The 21,181-nt window shown below is 38.3% G+C and overlaps 1 protein-coding gene across 40 annotated transcripts; it reads left to right on the plus strand.

The window, feature by feature from the left end:
* Positions 1 to 1,282: 1,282 nt before the first annotated feature.
* znf740a (zinc finger protein 740a) lies at positions 1,283 to 20,896 on the plus strand. Of its 40 annotated transcripts, none has more exons than XM_063910152.1 (21): positions 1,284 to 1,561; positions 3,644 to 3,827; positions 4,000 to 4,203; positions 4,630 to 4,776; positions 5,365 to 5,485; positions 5,738 to 5,821; positions 7,676 to 7,789; positions 9,271 to 9,354; positions 9,773 to 9,856; positions 10,283 to 10,366; positions 10,721 to 10,804; positions 11,543 to 11,626; positions 13,216 to 13,299; positions 13,652 to 13,735; positions 14,088 to 14,171; positions 14,569 to 14,652; positions 15,246 to 15,329; positions 15,729 to 15,812; positions 17,076 to 17,159; positions 17,567 to 17,685; positions 17,913 to 20,896. In XM_063910152.1, the coding sequence occupies exons 2-21, from the start codon at positions 3,762 to 3,764 to the stop codon at positions 18,084 to 18,086; spliced, it is 2,037 nt and encodes a 678-aa protein (XP_063766222.1). In that variant the 5' UTR covers positions 1,284 to 1,561; positions 3,644 to 3,761; the 3' UTR covers positions 18,087 to 20,896. The 40 variants fall into 40 exon arrangements, with proteins under 40 accessions (XP_063766236.1, XP_063766235.1, XP_063766222.1 ...); XM_063910156.1 differs by having other exon boundaries at positions 7,676 to 7,759; XM_063910154.1 differs by having other exon boundaries at positions 4,000 to 4,182.
* Positions 20,897 to 21,181: the final 285 nt, after the last annotated feature.

Below are 21,181 nucleotides of genomic sequence, written 5' to 3' on the forward strand. Positions count from 1 at the left end.
ATTTTACAATACTATTACAATTAAAATGAATATACTAAAAATAATAATAGTAATATAAACGTTATTTATAACATCATTCACTTATGAGATGGAGCTCAAGGTGATGTACAAAAAATATGAAAAATAAGAAATGACATGCAATCAATTGTTTAACAAGAGAGCCCTGATTCAGACATATTCATGTTCCTACAGCAATAGTGTTAATGAATGGATAGTAACATGTACAGTAAACAACTTCACAAAAGGCTACTTTTTAGCTGTAGCCTAATATAACATTTTAAGCAACAGCACCTTTGTGGGATCTAAAGGTCGACGATGTGGAGTGTGCATTGGATGTTTGCATAAAATTTGCCTTCTAAATAAGTCAAGTCAGGTAGTGTAGTGCGAAGGGAAATCATGGCTTTCATTTTAGGAACTTTAATGAGCTCAAGAAGCCATCCTTCGTTGGGTCACGACCATCTTCAATCCAACCTTTGTTTTGAACTCCATTACATGTTTGTAACGTTTTGTGTCTACATTGCATCGTTGTTGTCTATCCACAGACCGAAATATAAACACCTGACAAAGCAATCAAAAGCAGTTCTATGGTCTAGGTGTCTACATGAATACATTTTTTTACAATGATGACAAACGCTAAAGAAAATACCAGTGTCTGCCGCAAAGATACACTAAAGTAATACTTGAGTAAATTGTAGGCTGCTCAGATCCTCCACTGCTACTAGGTCAAACGTTGAGTAAAAGGTTTTTACACTAACTCGTTTTTGTTTTAATGAAATTTTTGGTATTGTTTAATTATTTTTATTTTTGTCATATGTGTTCTCTTTTATTTTTGAAAACTAGACACGTGTCAAGAAGATATGTGTGTTATAGAGTTTACAAATGTCCAAGTCCAATAGTGGAAAAACAAACATTTTTGGATACTCCCACAAATTAAGAAAGATGGTGTTTATGTTCAGTTTCAGAAGCACATGTAAACTCAATCAGAAAAAAGCAAAGAGCAAAGTGAACACTAGTAAACTCAATAAAATAAATCAACACTGCATAATTAAGGATGACGTCAACGCCAGTTAAACCGCAGTTTGGGGGGAGCTAAATTGGAAATTAGCCTTGGATATTAAAAGATTCAGCTTTAATAATCAAAATTACTTTAACCTGATGGGCACTTTAGAAAACGGGGCAATCGGGGCAGCGGATTGAGGCACTAAAACTGACATAATACAATATATAATCCCTGTTTTCTGTCATTTTAGTGTCCACTCCTTTTTCATCTGTTACATCTTCAGTCGTCGTCTGAATCTGTTAGTCTGAGACCGACCAGCAACAACACCACAACCAATGAAAGCGTAACATCTCCCAAAAAATAATGGGAAATTGATTAACAAACAGATTTTGTCCTCATTCTCTACCAACGCTGTGTGTTCACTGGGAGCTGGAAGACGAAGATGCCCCTTTTCTGTTCGCTTGAGGAGCTGCTGTGTGGGGGAGAGGGGAACATCCTGTGGCGTTTCCTGTGTTTGTAAACTAGACGGTCGTGAAAACGTCGGGCGACTGAAGCTGAAAGGTAGATACATATCTCTTTATTATCTTTAATGGTTACATTTTAACCGTGCATAACATGGTGTGCAAATGTATTCGCAAACAGTCATGCTCGGAGATGGCCGCAATTGGATTTACTTTATATTAGAGCGTCAATGTTGGCCATTGCTAGCTCGCTAACCTTCGCTAGCTTAATCATCGGGAGGGGGAGGCACTAGCAACGACGGCCATCACGAATGTCTTTATCGCTCAATCTTGTCTTAACCAGTTGAGCTTATTTCTTTAAGTATCCTCATAATGAAACTATGCATCGGTCCAGTCTGCAAGATAGATACTCTATTAAAGCTACCATTTAAAACAAATGAGCAGTTGGACTAAAACATTTTCGATTACTAACATTTCAGTGGGCGAGGGCGCCAGCGAGCAGCTAGCTCCTGGCTAGCCGATGTTAGCCAGCTTGTTCAACATCAGCAAAACTAAGGTTTTGGTGGTAATGCGAAGGCCAGCTCTCCCAGTGCTGCTAAATGACATATACATTTTTAAACCAACACTGTTATGGTTATGGTATTTCCTCCGCTTGAAACTTACTCAAAAGCAGGCAAAACAATATAACTGTACGACGTGGCTTGGATGTCTTTTAATTTGGGTTAGCCACTGTTAGCTCTACGCTAGCTGTCTGTTTTCCTCGCAGCGTTAGCAAGCTAACAACGCTAATGGCGAAAGCACTTTGTCTTTAAAGTATATATCTGCCTCTTTCTAGCAATATTATAGCACACACATTAACGTGTTGCCACATTTCAAAACGAACCTTCAAAAGTCATCACAAGACACAGCCATGTTTCTTTGGGTGAATTAATGGTCTCTGAACGATAATTGTTAAAGCCCATGGCACAACATACGTGTTAATGTACCAGATTACCAAATGTGCAGACGGATTGCATTATTTGGTTAAATATATAAATAAAGTTATGTTTACTGCGTTTATAAAAGGGGAGCTTTTGCACTCCCGTTTCACTATAAATGTGGAATTGCAACCATTCTTATTTCGCGATTTTTGTCTCCCATTAAGCTAAACTGTATTAGCAAAGTCTTCCTTACAAATGTGTACTGTACGGGATGAAAGACGAACGTTATTTAATAATCGGGTTTGGGGGCTCTTATTCAACTCTCATCTACCCTTTATAACTGGAATATTCTGTATGCTTTAAAAGCTGTGTTTTATTCTTGTGATTTGACCTAAATGTAATCTAGATTTTTGCCTCGCATAAAAAGAACCCAAATCAATTCAAAATCAAATACACTGAAACCAATTGAGACATACAGTTTTATATCGAGAAAAGGAGCTTATGAACCCTCTTTTCCAACATGCCATGTAGTTAAAACATTTTCATGTGAATCTTCAACCATTTAAGGTGTTGGGTTTATTGACACTAGTCAGTTTTTAAACCTATCCAGGTTTACAGTATAACCTTTTTTTGTGTGTTTCTGTTAAATGTGAATGTTGTTCTGCGTTGATGCAATGTTTTTTTATTATTTGGACATGCTTTAGAATTATGTCCTCCAAATTCTTCCCTTATCCTAAATCCTGTACAGTCCCCTATTGTCTTCACGTTTCAATTTGTTTTTCCTTTCTTGTCATACAAACAAGTATGAATTAGAATTGTTATAGTACTTCATTTATACATAGAACATCCAGCTGTGCTTTATGGCATTAAGTTAGCTGTAATGCAAACTACAGATCTGTATCAGTGGTACCCAGTTAACTAACAGGATAAAAAAGTAAATAAATGTTTGTATTATTGCTTGGTTAGTGTACCATAAATAAAACATTTGCAACCACAACCAGTGAACTCTGTATGGTAAGTTTGATTAATGGCAAGTGTACTGACTAAGTTCTATGAACAAAAACGACGCAAAAGCTGATACCATAGTTGTTTGTATGATTAAAACTCATCTATGTGTGTTTATATTTTGTGGTGTTTAAATGCCGTTTGGGCAAATGACCATCTTAATTGGAGTTAATGGAGTCTGTCAACAGTTAAGACAGCGAGTGATGCTGTTGTCATTTAATGCTTGTCTGTTTCATCCACATCCTCCTCTTCCTCAGTTTTAATGCTAGATGAGTGAGGTGGGTGTGGCTTCCCACCAGCCCGACCATCCTGACTGACGGATCTCTGGATGACCTTGTCCCCACCCCTGTCCCTGCGCTCACATACACCACAGCAATGTCACATCTGCCCAGCAGCTCAGTCCGCGACCATATGAAATGGGTTTGTTTTGAGAACACCAAAGTGATTACAAATACCTTTCCTTGCCATCATGTGTCACTCAGGATGTTGTCGTTCATGACTAGCTTGGCAAATGCCTTTGCAATATTGTCTTAGATGCAGAAACTTTTTTATTGCAGACTAGCTTTTAAATGTGTGACTTGGTTAGTAAACTGTTCATTCTTTTTCTCCGCAGGCGGGGCTGCTTGGCTGCGAGGCCGTCCTCTCCAGCATGGCCCTGATGCAAGCTAGCTCCATGGCCGCTCCGCCCAAAAAAATGATGGCTCCACTTGGCCACGGACCCCCGCAGAGAGAGGCACCTGACCGTGCTCCACAGGGCCATATGATCCTCCCCTCTGGAATGAGCTGTCCTCCCCTGGTTAGGACCAACTTCGGAAATGTAGAGTGGAAATTAGGCTGTCAAATGCCATGCTTTTAATATTGTGAAAAGTTTAGAATTGCAGCCTTCGTGAAATTGATATTTTCTCTGTGGGAGAAGCTTCTCTTTGAATGCATTCTTGATGAGATGTTCAACTTCAAAACAAGCTCAACTCTACTATGTAGTGTTCTTTACTAAAATTGGATAATGAGTGTAGCCCTATGTCATAAATTGTTTTAAGGATATAAATACATATTTATGTAATCACTTCCAGGTAACACATTAGAGATATTTTCTGTCATTTACCAAACCCACACTATTTAACACAAAACAATATTGAAATATAGATTCACATTCACCACTTTATTTTAAGTTGTGTTCAAAAATTCAGTTTTTAATTTATGGGCTTAAAATCAGGAAATAATTGACCTTTTTCTGGCTCTGTAGCTCATCCGGAAGGAAGGTGAATTCCAAGCTCCCCGCCTGCTGGATGAGAAGGAGATGAGGGCCAACGAGGACATGCAGCAGAAAAAAAAGAACAGGAAATCAGTTACGCCCTGCAAAGTGAGAGAACAAGAAGGAAGGGGAGGGAAGGTTAGTGGCCGTGGTGGCTAAATAGTGAAGGGTCTCTGCAGTGCACTTTTATTTTTCCTCATTTCATAAAATGCCCAAGTTAGCAGCTTGCGCACGTTTTTTTGGAAAAAAGCATTTAACTTCATTCCAAGTGGCGCCTAGCTTGCAGCTTTCATGTGTGCAAATTTTGTTTGTGTGGGGGTGGGGGTGGGGGGAGGAGTTCAGGGAAGATGTTGAGGGGGTGGAGGATCTCTAGAGAGGAAAGAGGGGGAGGGGAGCAGAGCAGAGTGAAGCGGAGCACAATAACTGCAGTTGTGTGCATAACAGGGGGAGCAGTAACATGAGGGCATTAGGCTATTGGAAGGGATTGTGGGGCATTTATCGGTTTAAAAAAAACATTTGTTCATTCGAAAGATAGTATAGCTTTTAGAATAGTATCTACCTGAACAATTACAATCTTTAGAGTGTTCTAGAATTCATAGGCCCCATGTTTACTGATAGTGCTGACCAGCTGTGGGTGGGAATGTTTGATCATATATCTATGTGTTTTTAGTTCAGTGTGCAACTGTCTCATGAATGTTAAACAATTATCCTTACTGTCCTCATTAGGGCACAGGTGGAGATGAGAATGGTCCAGCTTCCAAAGTGCAGAAAAACTTTATTTGTGATCACTGTTACGGAGCATTTAGGAGTGGATACCACCTGAAGAGACACATCCTCATTCATACAGGTATGGGTCATGCTGGGAACAACTGTAGTTTACAGTTAAGCCAAAACTGCTTTTTAATGCCTGAGTACATGAATCATTTGTTCAAAGAGGCCCTGAAAGTTTGAGTTGGAATGAAGAGTGTGCAGCTACTGTAAGGTTTTGCAATGGCCTGCTTTAAAAAAAAAAAAACCTTGTTTGGTAAAAGCTTTTGCCTCACAGCTAATTGGTGGTATCTGTGGGGACTTTGACTAAAACTGGTGCTCTTCGGTTTAGGGGAGAAGCCGTATGCTTGTGCCGTTTGTGACATGAGGTTTATTCAGCGTTACCACCTGGAGAGACACAGCCTCATTCACACGGGTATGCGTCCTTTAACCGTACCCATATTACATTTATCTGACTACATCTGTAGTCTGTCACTTGAATCAATGGACAGATGCTCAGGGTTATTTTGTCTGTGGACAGTAATTTCCAACAAAGCCATCTCCCAAAATCTGTTCACCCCAAAATATAAAGCACAGTATTTGTCATATATAAATATTGGTCCCCCAACACCAGGAAAAAAAATTATAGGAGGCTATGATGTACAGTGCGGTCCAATAGTCCCGAGTCCACTATTAAAAACGATTGTTTTCACATCTATGAAACACAAATCTAAAATGTATATGTTTTTATCTCTTTCTCAAAGGACCATTATTTAATATGACTGGAATCCGTTGTAGAAATGTTTGCAAGATTTGAGAATCCCATTAGTGCTACTTTGTGAAATGACCGAGATATTTGAGGCACATTCCTACTTTTCACCAGAATCCTCAGTGGGGTCGAGCTTTATTGGCCGTGGAAGGAGAAATTAGCCTCTCTTATGACCATCAAAAACTCTTATTGCAAATTCAAACGTTAATCTGTAGGTAAAAACAATTTGTTCCTAGTTTAACTGTGATACTTTGACTTTGTTTGACTTTAATTTTGTTGTTGGCAAAAAGGATGTTATTGGATTATGCAAATATTCTTAGGTCCTGAAGAAATGTCCCCTTAATATACTGGTCTTCATATGTTGTGATCACTATCAAGATTAACTGAACCCAGGATATAAATCCCGCGTGTTTTGCCACCTAGCTGTTGCTGCCTGCTCTGTAAACATCTCATGCAGATCAACACTTCACAGTGCTCTTTTGGTCAGTGGTACAGGACAGCTGGTTACAGTCACAACAGACCAAATCTGACCAACCACGCTGTTTGACCATCAGAAAAGCACTTCTGTTAAAACGTACTCTTAATCTTAAAGAGTTTATCTTAATCTTAAAGTCCGTCATGTTTTGGTTTGAATAATTGAAGTTTAGAAGATCTTTTCAGCGGGCGGTCTATGTCAGTTTAGATTGGTGCTCTGATTTTCTACACCAAAGAACCACTTTGAAAACAAAACAACTTTGAAACACTGCTAAAAGACAAGGATTTTACAGTTGAAACTCAAAGTTAGCAGTAGCGACACAAAGACGGCCATATTAATTATGTCAACATCTTTGTTTAACAACCACAATAACTTTGACTGTAATCATTTTTATGTCGGAAAAAACAAACCTTCTTTCAACAAGACTTTTTGATAGTGGACTTGAAAGTGGACTCAAACTTGTGGACCTCAGTGTATGTGTGGGAAAGCCTCAAAGCCCAGGCTTCATAAAACATGCAATATCTATTTATGTTTTTATACATTTTTTCAATGTAATTATTACTGTTAGTGAAAATAGCTGCATGGACATCAAAGGACTATGTTCTTAATCATTTATATAAGATGCAAATTGAGAAGTTAAGTAACTTAAGTTAAAAACGTGGCATCGTATGTATTTGCGTTGCAGCCTTTCACACACAATTCTTTGTTTTTCATTGTTTAAGAAGTATGCACTCTGGGTAAGTCACCTTCCAACTTAATTGTTTGTCAAGTTAAAGACTACTGCCCCAGTAATCACTAAATTAAATGTAACCGAGTAAACTAATATTGACCGAATACACCCTCAGTTATCATGGTTTATGTTTACATATGAACATACAGTGTATATATAATTTCATCCCAGTAGATTAAGTAAGCGGTTGCTCTTTTTGGCAGCACTGCATCTGTTCTTTCTGTTAACCACATAATACATTTTGTGATTTTCTTTTCCACATTTCCACTAATTTTATAGAGTGAGTAGCTAATATTTGTATGCTCTGTGTGTGTAGGGGTGAAGCCGTACGCTTGTTCCATGTGTGACATGAGGTTTTTCCAGCGTTACCACCTGGAGAGACACAGACTCACTCATACGGGTATGCGTCCTTTTACCGTACCCAGTTCAAGTTAAGAAACTTTATTCAATCAGTTACACTCTTAGAAATCAATAGTTTTTCAAGAGATGCGTAAACACAAACAGTTTGAACAACAACAGTGTAGAAGCAAACATGCAGAACACAAAACAACCCTTTAGGGGTTTATCAAACCGCCGTGTAGTATTACATTTACATAAAAACCTAATTTATTACCCCCTATTAAAGGGTTCATAATATAGGACAATCACAATATTCAAAGTATTCTGAAATATGAGAAAACGTAGGTGTTGTTTGATTGGGTGGCAAAAATGTTGGTGGATTCCTATAGGGTTGAATCAACACCTCCTTGATGCGTAACTGCTTGGTAATGTAAGCAATCACCTAACGGGAACTGAAAGTGCTCCTGTGGACACCTCAAAGTGTATTATCCCTCTTGTACCATTGCTGCCCAAGAACATTTAAAAAATAATATGTTCTATTAGTTTATGCTCTAATATAATAAATGCTTCAACGTGCTAGCAGAGCTGAAGCGATACAGTTGTCTGTCACACATCGTGGATGCAGTAGTCTACATATGTTCTACTGATAGTCTCGTGTATTATCTGAGATGCCATACATATTTTTCACGGATTAATCCATCATGGTTAGGACATGGTCAAAGCCACTTTATAAGAGGGGGTTTGATAGGTCGCAATGTATTAAGACAAAAATGTAATATCTGCACACACATTTTAAAGGAGGCCATCTCACTCAGGTGTTTAAACAATCTGGTTGTTGGCTTTTCTAGAAAGTTACAGTTAGAAAAGGAGCAGTTGACTGTTTCAATTTAACATTTCACAACAGTAACAGCTGATTCACTTTGGCCATGGTATATTATGGGAGTAGTCCTTTGATGTCCGCTCCTATTTTACAAGCCGATAAATGGCTGCACAGCTCATGTGTCTTCGCTGCTGTTGTCTGGCTTTTTTAATGAATACCTTAATTGTATAGTTGCAATGTATACAGGTGCTTCTGCTGTAAATGAATGGTGGAGATCAGATTGGAAGCTTTTGAAAGTTGAGGCAGATCATCAGCAACACTGTCATTTCACCATCAGTTAAATGAACGTGCACTATATAGGCGCTTAACCAATTTCAAGTTGCAACACACATGCTCACCACAATTCAACAAGATTTTATCCACACCTTTTTAATAGTGAACGGTGGAGAAGTGTGCTGACATTCCTGCTTCAGCTGGCCAGTGTGATCCCTGTCTTTAGATGTGTCTTTGCTGAATGTCTTGTTTCATTTGCTTGGCTTGCTTTTGTTCTATGATGTTATCCAGGTAAATAAAAAAATGCTCCCCCATAACAGAAGAAACGTTTAAATTAGGAAGTAAAACAAGTCACCCCTTCGCATGAACCTTGATGTGTAATGTCTGCAGGGTCCTAGTGATTTAATGTCTGTCAATGATGCTTCCCTTTGATGCTTTAGGAGCGCCTTAGCTAATCTGTTGATACTTTGTGTATGTAGGGGTGAAGCCGTACGCTTGCTCCATGTGTGACATGAGGTTCTTCCAACGTTACCATCTGGCAAGACACAGCCTCACTCATACTGGTATGCGTCCGCTCACCATAGCTCATAAAGGAGCGTTGTTTTAGGTCACTTTTCAAATCATAGCAGTGTTTACAAAGTCTCTAGAATGACTACCAGTTTAAAGTATTGACATATTCAGAAACATGAAGTTGTATCCAGACATGTATAAGTAAGAATTAAAACCCACCATTTTTTAGTACTGATGTAAATACATGCACATAAAGTTGGGCACCTGAATGTACACACCATCATTTTCTACTTTGTTTCGCGCTATTAGATTTTTAGTGGACTGGAACTACCCACTCATGGTCCCGATACACATAGGGTGATGGAACAATTTAGATGCATTAGAAGAGTCATTTCAAGGATTGAGTTGATGGTTGTCTGTTAATATTTTGTCTGTTTCTAGCTTATATTTACATACTTTTTATGTGTGTAGGGGTGAAGCCATACGCTTGCTCCATGTGTGACATGAGATTTTTCCAACGCTACCACTTGGCAAGACACAGCCTCACTCACACGGGTATGGGTCACCCTTTTTTGCTACATTAGAGCCCAATTACCCAGCTTATTGAAGTATATCTGTCCTTTGTTTATGTAGGTTCAAACTTAACTTTCTGCTTTTAACTGGGCATGCTTGAGGAGTGCAATTTAGTTTTTGTCATACCCCTTTAGGGCTCAATTTTAGACGGCATTTCCCAAGTTAACTCCATTAGTACTCAACTGCCTGCCAAATTACATGTTGACTTGTGTGTAGTCTAAATTGCAATGCATGTCGACGTTGAACATCTGCACTGAGTTAAGCAAGTTAATCCAGGCCCCTTATCACTGTTTAATTACTGTTGCATCAAGCTGGTGCCTTTTGTCAGTCTGGATACACAGTACAAGTGAGTGTGTCCTGTTCAGTTGATTGTTATTGATTACCGAATATTCTGCTCTGTGTGTGCAGGGGTGAAGCCATATGCTTGCTCCATGTGTGACATGAGATTTTTCCAGAGATACCACCTGGCAAGACACACTCTCACCCATACGGGTATACGTTTTATTTATCCCTCTCACTTAACATTATTATGGAGTGTAGATAATTGCCCTTGTGTAGACATCACCACCCTGTTAAACCCAGTTAAAATGTTTAACTATGACAGGTTAAAGTTTAAGCACTTGTAGATGTTCTATTTCCTTTTAGGTGTACTCATTTTACCTAGCTATCATCTTTAAGGGTAGACAGGTCACATTTAATGTCTTGTATGTATACAGTTTAGATGACCAAGAAAAGAAAAGGAGACTTTGTAATGACTTAACCCTGACGTGTGTATATAAGATGACATATTGTGTTTACATGGCTCAAAAGAACACTTTTCTAAAGTTTGGTACTGTATGCGTTTAGGGGTGAAGCCATACGCTTGCTCCATGTGTGACATGAGGTTCTTCCAGCGTTACCATTTGGCAAGACACAGCCTCACTCATACTGGTATGCTTGAATTATTTGTTCAATTATTATTTGCTCCCTTTCACTATGAAACCTTTTTATATGAACAACCTACACATTATTCTAAAAAATGGACAACCCCGTAGCATATTTTCTCCATGTTAATAAATTAATTTCCCCTTTAAAAAAAAAAGTGTTTAGTATAATTTTTAGGCTTTGTTGGAAAACTGTCCATGGAAAAAGTGACTGTCAGTTACCTTCTTTTGTGATTAAAACTGTTATGGTCCTGTTGCATGTGCACTTTGTTATATCTCCAACACAAGGCACATTACACTAAAAATAATTTAGAATGCAGACATCAATAATATAAAATGTCAAGTAAATGAGTCTCTGTTTCTCATGATATTAAGGCTCATGCCAGAATGTTTTGCTTGACTTAGTAGGGAAACTATGCATCTAAAACATTGGGGTATTGAAGGCTTCCACATTAAGTTGAAATGCGATTTTCACCACCATCCAGTTTGTAGGATGATTGAATATTGCTCAAGCTGGTCTAAACTCCAATGTGTAAACCCAGTTTCTTATTTATTGATGGTGTACCTTAACTCTTGATGTCTGCGGGTTCTAAAACTACTTTTCGCGTAATGTCTCTTGACATAATTTATCTGAAATAAAGCATGCAATAGCAAAAGTTAAGCATTTCATGTCTTTTTAGATCTTGGTGTTGATGACCTTCATCGGTGCCCTGAAATGCATCTAACTTTCTTGTGCTCTGTTTAGGGGTGAAGCCGTATGCTTGCACTATGTGTGACATGCGGTTTATACAACGTTACCAGCTGGAGCGGCACAGTCTTACTCATACAGGTATGTCCTCATTTCTTTCCCTTTGAACCTCTCTCTCCTTGACTTTGTCATGCATGTGCCCCACATCACCGTTTACATGGCTGCCTCAAACTCGAGTTTGCATTGCTTTCTGTCACGCTATTGATAAGTGCTATGGTTTCATGCAGCATCTATAAAGAGCTTCATAAGTATCTGCATAACGATACCTCTTTGCATACGTTGTATATGAAATGACATGACGACCATGGAAAAAAATGACAACACTGTTTGGTTTTTAGTTCTTTTCAGCTCTTATACTCAAAACTGTTTACAGCGTTTCTCTTTTAGTTGCAAACCAAAAATAGTTTCTATTACCGAAAGTATCTTTTTTCAGACTTATAGACACCAGTGCACATTACGATCTCTTGTCTCTCTTTTTTAAAGATATCAAAACTATTTTTGTGATTGGAGTTGAAAAGTTTTAACATTCCCTCGTTTTATATTCATATTAATAATACACTTAAAAGCTATGTGAGGAAAGTTCAAACTGTGTCCAAAAACATTTACAACTTGAATTATAAAAGAGAAAGAAAAGAGATTCCTGGAAATCCTCTGCAGATGATCAATTCTGCTACTGAAGACACCCTGGAACCAGATTAGCTGTAGCTCCCATTCTAAATGATTCAAGGATTTATGGCGTCTTGTTCATTTTGAAACCGTAATGAAAAACAGTATCAAATAATTATTCAAAGAGTTACTTTCATAATGTGGCCTGTTGCGCCAGGGGGGAAATTGTGTGGGGTCTCAGTTGATATGAATTGGCCTTATTTTTTAATTGGGCTAAGTGCACAGTGATTTCTTTTATCATTATGTCATTTCACATTCAAAGTCACGATGAAGAAATAACATATTCCTCTGTTTTGAAAAGTTTATACGTTTGTCATATTTACAACAAGTTTTATGCACGGATATTCTATATTTCATTACAGACGTTACAGTTTTAAATGTTAAGATAGAACTGTTTTTTAAAAAAAAGCAAGTTTACTTTAGTATGTTGGTTTTCAGAGCAGTTTTGGCTACTGTAAATATTTGCAACAGTTGACCAATCTAAATGTATTGTGCATAGTTGTTTGCCAACTGCCTAAAATTGTCTAACCCCTGTGATCAGCGTTACAAAAAAATTCAAGTAAACCCTATCCGGCAGTCAGTACGCGGTTTGATTTCAATTATATGACCTAAACCTATTGGCATCGCCTGAAAAGCCTGCTATTCTGTCAGGTATTGTTTGAATCTGCCCAGTAGGGACTCTGGTCTTGCATCAGTTATTATCTGGTCCTCCCGTGGATTTTTTATGTTTAATAAAAGTTAATTTAGCTTTCAAACTGAAAATGTTATTTCCCCCATAGTATTTAAATTCCGGCCTTACCCCTTTAGCAGTTACACCTACACTTAAGTCAGATGTAAACATGTGATTTCTAATTGGAGAGGTTTTGGAGGGTGCTGGAATTTCCAGTGTAAAAAAGGTCGCTGATATGGGCAGCCAAACTTTACTAAGCAATTAGTAAAGTTTCACGTCGATCATTTTTGGCAGTTGAGTGTTTCATGCTAAAGTTGGTACTTTGTGTGTGTAGGGGTGAAGCCGTACGCTTGCACCATGTGTGACAAGAGGTTTTTTCAGCGCTACCACCTGGCGAGACACAGCCTCACTCACATGGGTATGCGTCAGCCAATCTTAACCAAGTCAAAAGATTAGGATCCTGCAACACCTGTATGCTTCATCTAGTCTTGTGTATCTGTACTTTACACCAATAATACAAGTGTGATATCAAGTGGATGACATCAACATCTTCATGTGTTGTTAGGGAATTCTGTAACTTCAAACAACAGTCATATTGTACCTTTTTTGTAAGTAACTTTAGGGACTAACATTGGTTATTAACCACAGATATCAATTTTGTTCAGAATGGTACTCGTTATAAAATAGGATAGTTAACAATAATAAATAAGATCCTTTTTTCCCCTCTGCTGGCAGACACAAAAATAATGATTTTGATGCTCTGCGTTTAGGTGTGAAACCTTATGCGTGCACCATGTGTGACATGAAGTTTTTTCAGCGTTACCACCTGGCGAGACACAGCCTCACTCATACGGGTATGGGTCCGTGCACCGCGCCCATGACATTCACTGTTAGAAATCAGCGTGGACGTTCTTTATTTTGTTAGTTCACTTCAGACGTACGCCTGTCACATTAAAGGGTAGTGTCATTATGAAGTTTAAACGAGGTCTGTTAGGCATTATTAGTTGAAAACCGTAAGTCAAATGCTCTTTTGATGTGTGTTGCTTAGGACAACACTACCAAATGGATAGAAATATTATGAAAGTGTTTGTGTTTTTGCATGAATTGGCAACTGTGTGGTTAATAACCAATAGCGTATATATTAATTCCTGAAATAAGAAATGGAAAGTGAGGCAAAGGAATATAATACTGCTACTTTGCATTTAGGTGTGAAACCTTATGCTTGCACCATGTGCGACAAGAGGTTTTTTCAGCGCTACCACCTGGCGAGACACAGCCTCACTCATATGGGTATGCGCCCGCACACCTTACCCATGTCACTGATCAGACAGTCATGAATTTATGTTGTATAGAGGGTCAGCCATCTAAATGATCTATCAGTACTCTATAACTGCCATTATGTGTGTAAAAGCAACATTAAAGCAAGTCTGAATGTGTAAAAGACATGCAACATCATCAGCTCATGTGATGTGTTAAGTTGTGGATTTGAGAATTGGTTCACACATTGTGATGTAATCCGTTTTGGATTTAGAGGGAAAAAACATTAATTTCTTAAAAAGGAAATTTTAAAAGTGGTTAACAACCCATCAATTTTGAATAGATAATCAAAGTATGTTGCCTCATTGATGGATTGTGAACACAAAGAAATACAAAGTCTGAAAATAATACCATAATGCTCTGCGTTTAGGTGTGAAACCTTTTGCTTGCACCATGTGTGACATGAGGTTTGTTCAGCGTTACCACCTGGCGAGACACAGCCTCACTCATACGGGTATGCGTCAGTGCACCTGCCCTACTCACCTTTTTAGGCCATTATTAAATAATCTCAATTGTTTAAAAAACATAATTTAATACAGATGTCTTATTGAGGTAGCGGTGTGATAAATATCTGTTGTCTTACCCTAAGTAGATTTGGGTAGTTTACAATGATAACAATTGAGGCCTTCTAAAATATGTAATGCCTTTTATTTCAAATGAACCGAAAAGGCTGAATAAACAACAATATGATACATTTAGATCCATTCTCTGCTTTTAAAACTACTGCATGTTTGGTCACAATAGATCTCAGAAAAAATATTACCTCATCAGCTTCAATAGTCATGACCACTAGTGTCAAAATGCTCAATTGCTTTATATTGTTTTCAGAGAAATGTGCTTTATAAGATACTGGTAAAGCAAAAATACAAATACATTTGAAAGAATAGAAATGTGATTGGTGCTTTAGCTCAATTGATCACTTTAGACTTATCTTCTTGTTGTTGCATGAACATGGTTATGTGTTGTGGAAAGCCAATAGCTTAGGTCTGTATTCGTAAAGAATGGAAAGTGAGATAAAGTAATATAATACTGCTACTCTGCATTTAGGTGTGAAACCTTATGCTTGCACCATGTGCGACAAGAGGTTTTTTCAGCGCTACCACCTGGCGAGACACAGCCTCACTCATTTGGGTATGCGCCCGCACACCTTACCCATGTCACTGAGATTAAACTGTCTACACGAAATGTTTTATCTTCTTCTTAACCAGAGATTCCCTGCATTATGTTTGTAAATGCAACATTAAAGCAAATCCCTACATGTAAATAAATACAGGACTGTGACATCATCAGCTCATGAGATGTGTTTTTAGTTGTGGTTTTATAATGAAATCGACAGTTTGATGTTTTTGATTTGGCTTGGAGAAAAAAATGAATTTCCAACTTCTATTGTGTTTAGGAAAATTTGCCATAGCAAGTGAAAAGTGGTTAACAACCCATCAATTGTAATTATATGTTTAAAGTTCAACACTGATTGATGGATTGTGAAACAAATTCAAGCCTGAAAATAACGTATCAATGCTCTGCATTTAGGTGTGAAACCTTTTGCTTGCACCATGTGTGACATGAGGTTTGTTCAGCGTTACCACCTGGCGAGACACAGCCTCACTCATACGGGTATGGGTCCGTGCACCTGCCCTACTCACTTTTATACTCTTTTCCTCCCATTCCCTTAACTTAATGCTATGTTTTATAGCAAAGCCTTCATGTTGCTCTATAGAATTGTCGGCCAATAGTGTTACCTTGCGTTTTAGGCGCAGGTCTTAATGCAATCGGTATACAATATTTGAGAAAAAATCCCCTTAACCTGATGAAAGGTCAACTTTGCAAGCCAAACAAAAGCTACCAAAAGTAGCCATAGCTGCCAAGTCTTTGCTGCGATTATCAATGACATCTCCTCCCATGACCTCTTTTTGAGAGATTACATTTAAATATATATAGTATATACATGCTACCATGTAGCACACGGGTAGTAATGTGTCGGTCCTCCTCCCTCTCCTCATACTTTCAATTCTGTCTTGATCTAGATAGTATTGGTTGTAATGATAAAGGCCAATAGTCCAATTTCGATCTATATTCGATCTTTGGGTTCAGAAACAGTTATTTGTCGAGAAAACCTGCAGGCCTGTATTTGTTAACCTGCCATTTAATTTTGTTTAATGTAAAGCAAAAATGGTGAATTCTCATAATAGTCCTATTAAGTCATGGTTTCAATTCTTGGCATCATTTGAATTACCAATTCATTAAAGTATTTAAAAAGAAAAGGTTTAAAAAAACAACACATTTCCAGTACATTTGGGCATATATTGTCATTTTCAAACATTTTGTAGCCAAAAGCCCGCTCTCTGTATGACTGTCGTAATAAAAGTCTACCGTTAGGTTAATCTTTAAACAGCTTTTTGCGGGGGAAAAAAGTTTAAACTTGAATGTAGATGATGTCTTTAGAAAACTTGATATCCAGTAAATAAGAGGTTCAAATTAAACACAAGTGGTTTAACAATGTTTTTGCTGTGTAATTGTAGTCATAGATTGAAGAGGGAAAGCTGAAATAGTGATATCTGCGGGGTGAAGTGAGACTTGTGTTTATTTAGACAAAGCATACTGTGATTACATTTTATGATTCACACTTATTTCAGACCTTTGTGTTTGTTTCTATTACACATACTTTATGTTTAAAAACTGACATTGCTCTATTCACAAATCAACTTATAGTTGCATGTCTGAACATTTCTACCTATCTTAAAGGAGCAAAATGCACATTACATACTAATAAAGGATGAGGTATAATCTGTCAGTATGTTAGTTCTGTAGCTCCAGCTTTAAAGTTGTATTTCTTGCACTTGTGGGTGGTAGGGCTAATATATTGCTCTGTGTGTGTAGGGGTGAAGCCGTATGCTTGTTCCATGTGTGACATGAGGTTTATTCAGCGTAACCACCTGGAGAGACACAGCCTCACTCATACGGGTATGCGTTCCTTTCCCGTACCCTAACTGCTGAGCGAGGCTCTGGTGCCTCCAACAGAACGGGGTCACGACAAACTCGAGTTTGGATTGTCAAGTCATTTGATGGGATGTTGAACCAGCCTCAGAATACTTGCCCCAGCTTTTTGGGCCACTATGTTGCTAGATCTAGGCCATGAAAACAACGAAATTCCACTCTGATCTACACATAATGAGTTGATGACGAGGCCTTTTAAAATATACATTTTCAGATGCTGAAACTACACTGTTGACATTTACCATTAGGGCATTTTGCTATTGTGTTGGAAATATAGTTTGCAATTAAAGATTAGTAAGTGAACATTTCACCCAGTTTTTTGCTACTGGACGCTAAAATTGATTCATTGACTCTGTATTTGTGTGCAATTTCAGGAGAGAAGCCATTTGCTTGTGACATGTGTGATATGAGGTTTATCCAGCGCTACCACCTTGAGAGACACAAGCGTGTCCATAGTGGGGAGAAGCCTTACCAGTGTGAGCGGTGCCAGCAGGTATGCAATAAATGTAAAAGTAAAAGGCCAAGTCGCCTTAAATGAGTTCATTGTGCCACATTTTGGGCGTATGAAATATAAAGATTGATTTCTTAATGTTTACAAAATACAAAAGGTTATATATGTTTTCTGTTGGTCTTTATACCTATTAACGCAGACTCACCACACACATTTATTGTAACTACTAACCAGTATATAACTAACTAATGTCATGTTGTGTTTTGAAGAACTTTTCACGGACAGACAGGCTGTTGCGGCACCGGCGGTTGTGCCAGGGTCGCGGCGTAGCCAAAGTGGAGAACCAGCCATGCTGCGAACCGCGCCCATACGGCCAAGAACCTCCACCCGCACCTCAGACCTGGAGCCCCCTGCACCCCCCTCCAGGCCGACTGGCAGTCTGACATTCCACCCTTCCCACATCCACAACAATGCCAGAGACCGGAGGAGCCACAGGGTTTCTTCTTCTGCGCTGAGTGACGCCACACTCCAGCGTGGTCTGATCTTGCAGCTCCATTCTTGGGATTACTGATGACCGAGGGACATTTGTGTCTTTGTTTTGTTGACTTTTTACTGTGTTTCCTTTTCTCCCCGTTTTTTTTTAAAGATGAGACTTTTCTGTGATGAACAGTGGTCCTGTTTTGTACTTAATCTATTTGATTTTTGCAAAAAAAAAAGTTTTTATTGTTGTTCAAATATATCTGCATTTGGTGGTACTCGGGAAGGGCTGTAGGTATTGTTTATCCAGACGTGTTAGCAACAAAATGGGATGAGTTGGTGGTGAGAAAAAGTATTTGAGCTTCTTTCTGATTTTCATGTGGCCCATTTTGTAAAACACAAGAATCATCGCTTTGCACAAAATGGGCCAAAAACCAACTGATCATAAGAAATTAGGTCAAACACAGTTTTCTGCCTCTGAGATATCCTAAGGAAACCTGAGTAACTAAGTGTTTTTTAAAACAAAATGAATATCAAACTGCTTCATAACTGTAAACCAGGACTTCCAGGAAGTGGTGAAGAGGTGCAGCCTGCAGGTTTGGGTCACAGGAGCATCACCTGTGTGTCTCATGTTCTGTGTCATGTCTGACGTACTGAGCACTCGGGGAAACGGCCCATGATGGCAGGCGTATATATTTTCAGCTGTATATACGCAGAGATCTGCAGTACGTAACAGAAAGGCCCCCGCTTGCTCTGAATAGCACAGGTTGGCCACTTGAAGTCCCATTATGTTGTCTGTACAGATACTCTCATTATGAGATCAGCGAGGGTATACACAATCTTGTGGCCTTAGTGTGTTTTGTTTATATTCTTTTGGCTTTTTTTTCCTCAGCCATTTATTATTATGGTTCAGATGTATGACGAGACAGCCAGTCTTCATCATGGTATGTTTTGTTTTCTAATCCTAAGCTGCCGTGGTTACAGAATGTTGACGGCATCAGTGGCGCTAAAACAAACTAATGTGTTCTCCTGTCGACCTAGGTTGTCTTTTTATGATGATTAATATTTTGGGTCATTGTTACTGATACACACAGTATGTAATCCTTGAGGAGCCCCCAAGTCTTTTGACAGTCCTTGTGAGAAGTCGGTAGAGCTGAACTGTTTCCCACTGCAGCGCTCTGGCAGAATCAACACCTGCTCGACTCTGCTACACACTAACAATTGCCTTTTTTATCCAAATATTATGTGGTTGGTGTGTAATAATGGATGTCTGTCATGTCATTGGGTTTAGCCTTAAGTAAGTGCGGATACACAAAGTAATCATCGTAGTGCTTAATGAAATTGTAAAAACAATTTATTTTTACCTATCATCAACTTTGATCATACTGTGTAAAAGTCTTTGGCGGTCAGACAGTAGAGAGCAGTTAAGCAGAAGGGGAGGGGGGGGCACTTTGCGGCCTGTTAATGTTTCTCAAACTTGATCCTTTCTCAGACTGATGGGCTAATGTGGCATTGTCCTGACCGTTCTGTTTAAGTCAGAAATGGCAGTGTTGGTGTGGGAGACGGACATATTAAGTCTTCACAACTGTCAGAGCAACATCACAGAAAGCAGCCCGGCTACCTTCAGGGGACAGGATGTTTTGTTGTTTTTATTTCAAGGTCCAGATAAGCTTCAGTGAATGTGGAGATGGAATCCCAGAGTGCGTCACCTGGTCTCTGAGGGAACAGGTGTTTGTTACAAATAAGAAAACTATTACTGCGTTAAGCGGTATTTTACAGTATTATTGGGAACGTTTCTTTGAAGTGGTCAACGATATCAAGGCAAAGTTGTGCGACAGTTTTAAGTGTGTAAAGAATTGGGATTTCACATGTTTTGATAAGATTAGACCCAGTGGCAGCAAAGGGGCCAAGTTTGAGAAATGCATAAATTTGCTCTGGAAACACTATTCCAAATCAGTGGAAGGGATACTGCTGTTGCAAGCACATACTCAACTGGCTAAAGAGCGAAACGGTATATAGTTGACACTCGTTAATATCATTTTTTGTTTTTTATTGTTTTTAGTATCAATCTCATTGTTAAAATGCAATAGAATCCTTGAGTCTCAGATCATTTGTTTATAAGATTGAAGTTTTTAATTTTTCAGACGGATCCGAGGATTTATTTGTCTGAGATTTTCTCATCACGTTTTGATGATTGTTTCAAGGACCTTTTTTTATTCTGATACAATTGTAAACACTGGAGTGAAAAGGAGAAAAAAAAGACAAAAAATATGGTTGTTTTTTCCTTCAGACTGTACTAGATTCTAGGTTTTAGACGAAGCCTATTTCTCCTCGACTTGACACAGAAGGTGAACAGGACATTTTGGATCAGTACAGTTGAGAGCCCAGTATGTTTGATAATTTTGACATTATAGGCAGTAGTACCACAAGAAAAATGTTTTCTTTCTCATATTGAAGTCCCTGGTATTTGTAGTAAATTATATTGATAATGGTATTAGATGAACAACAGCATAACAGTAGCTATCACAGATTAGTTGTTTTCTTTATTAGTCTTGCATGCAGAGTTATGGTCCTCAGTTAAGACAGGATCTTGATATTGATTATTTTGTGTAGGAAAATGAGTGCATAAGAATAACTTCCTAAAAAGATGTTACAATGATTATTGTAAAATGGGCTAACTAATATGTACCCTTGTGATCCAATTAGTTTCAACTATATGAAAATCAGAGGAGAGGCTTCTTACTATTATGCTGAAATAAAAGAATTTGTAAAGGAACTTTTGAATGCTTACTGGCTTTGTTGACTTAATTTTGTGTTTTTAGTTTCACATATTTAAGTAAAAAAGTAGGGACAAGAAATGTTGCATCTTATTGAGACCATCAAGCCAAACTAAACAGTATTTAACAGGGCCTTTCAACGGGTCATGGGTTAGAGGTTATACATGTACCAACTTTAAAATAATGTATCCCATGACAGTAATGACAGAGTATGTTATGAAACAATACACTGATTGCACAGGTGGGAGACGTACCCATATCTTGTACTCAAGTAAAAGTAGAGG

This window comes from Eleginops maclovinus, chromosome 20 (genome assembly GCF_036324505.1).
Source record: "Eleginops maclovinus isolate JMC-PN-2008 ecotype Puerto Natales chromosome 20, JC_Emac_rtc_rv5, whole genome shotgun sequence".
Classification (NCBI taxonomy): Eukaryota; Metazoa; Chordata; class Actinopteri; order Perciformes; family Eleginopidae; genus Eleginops; species Eleginops maclovinus.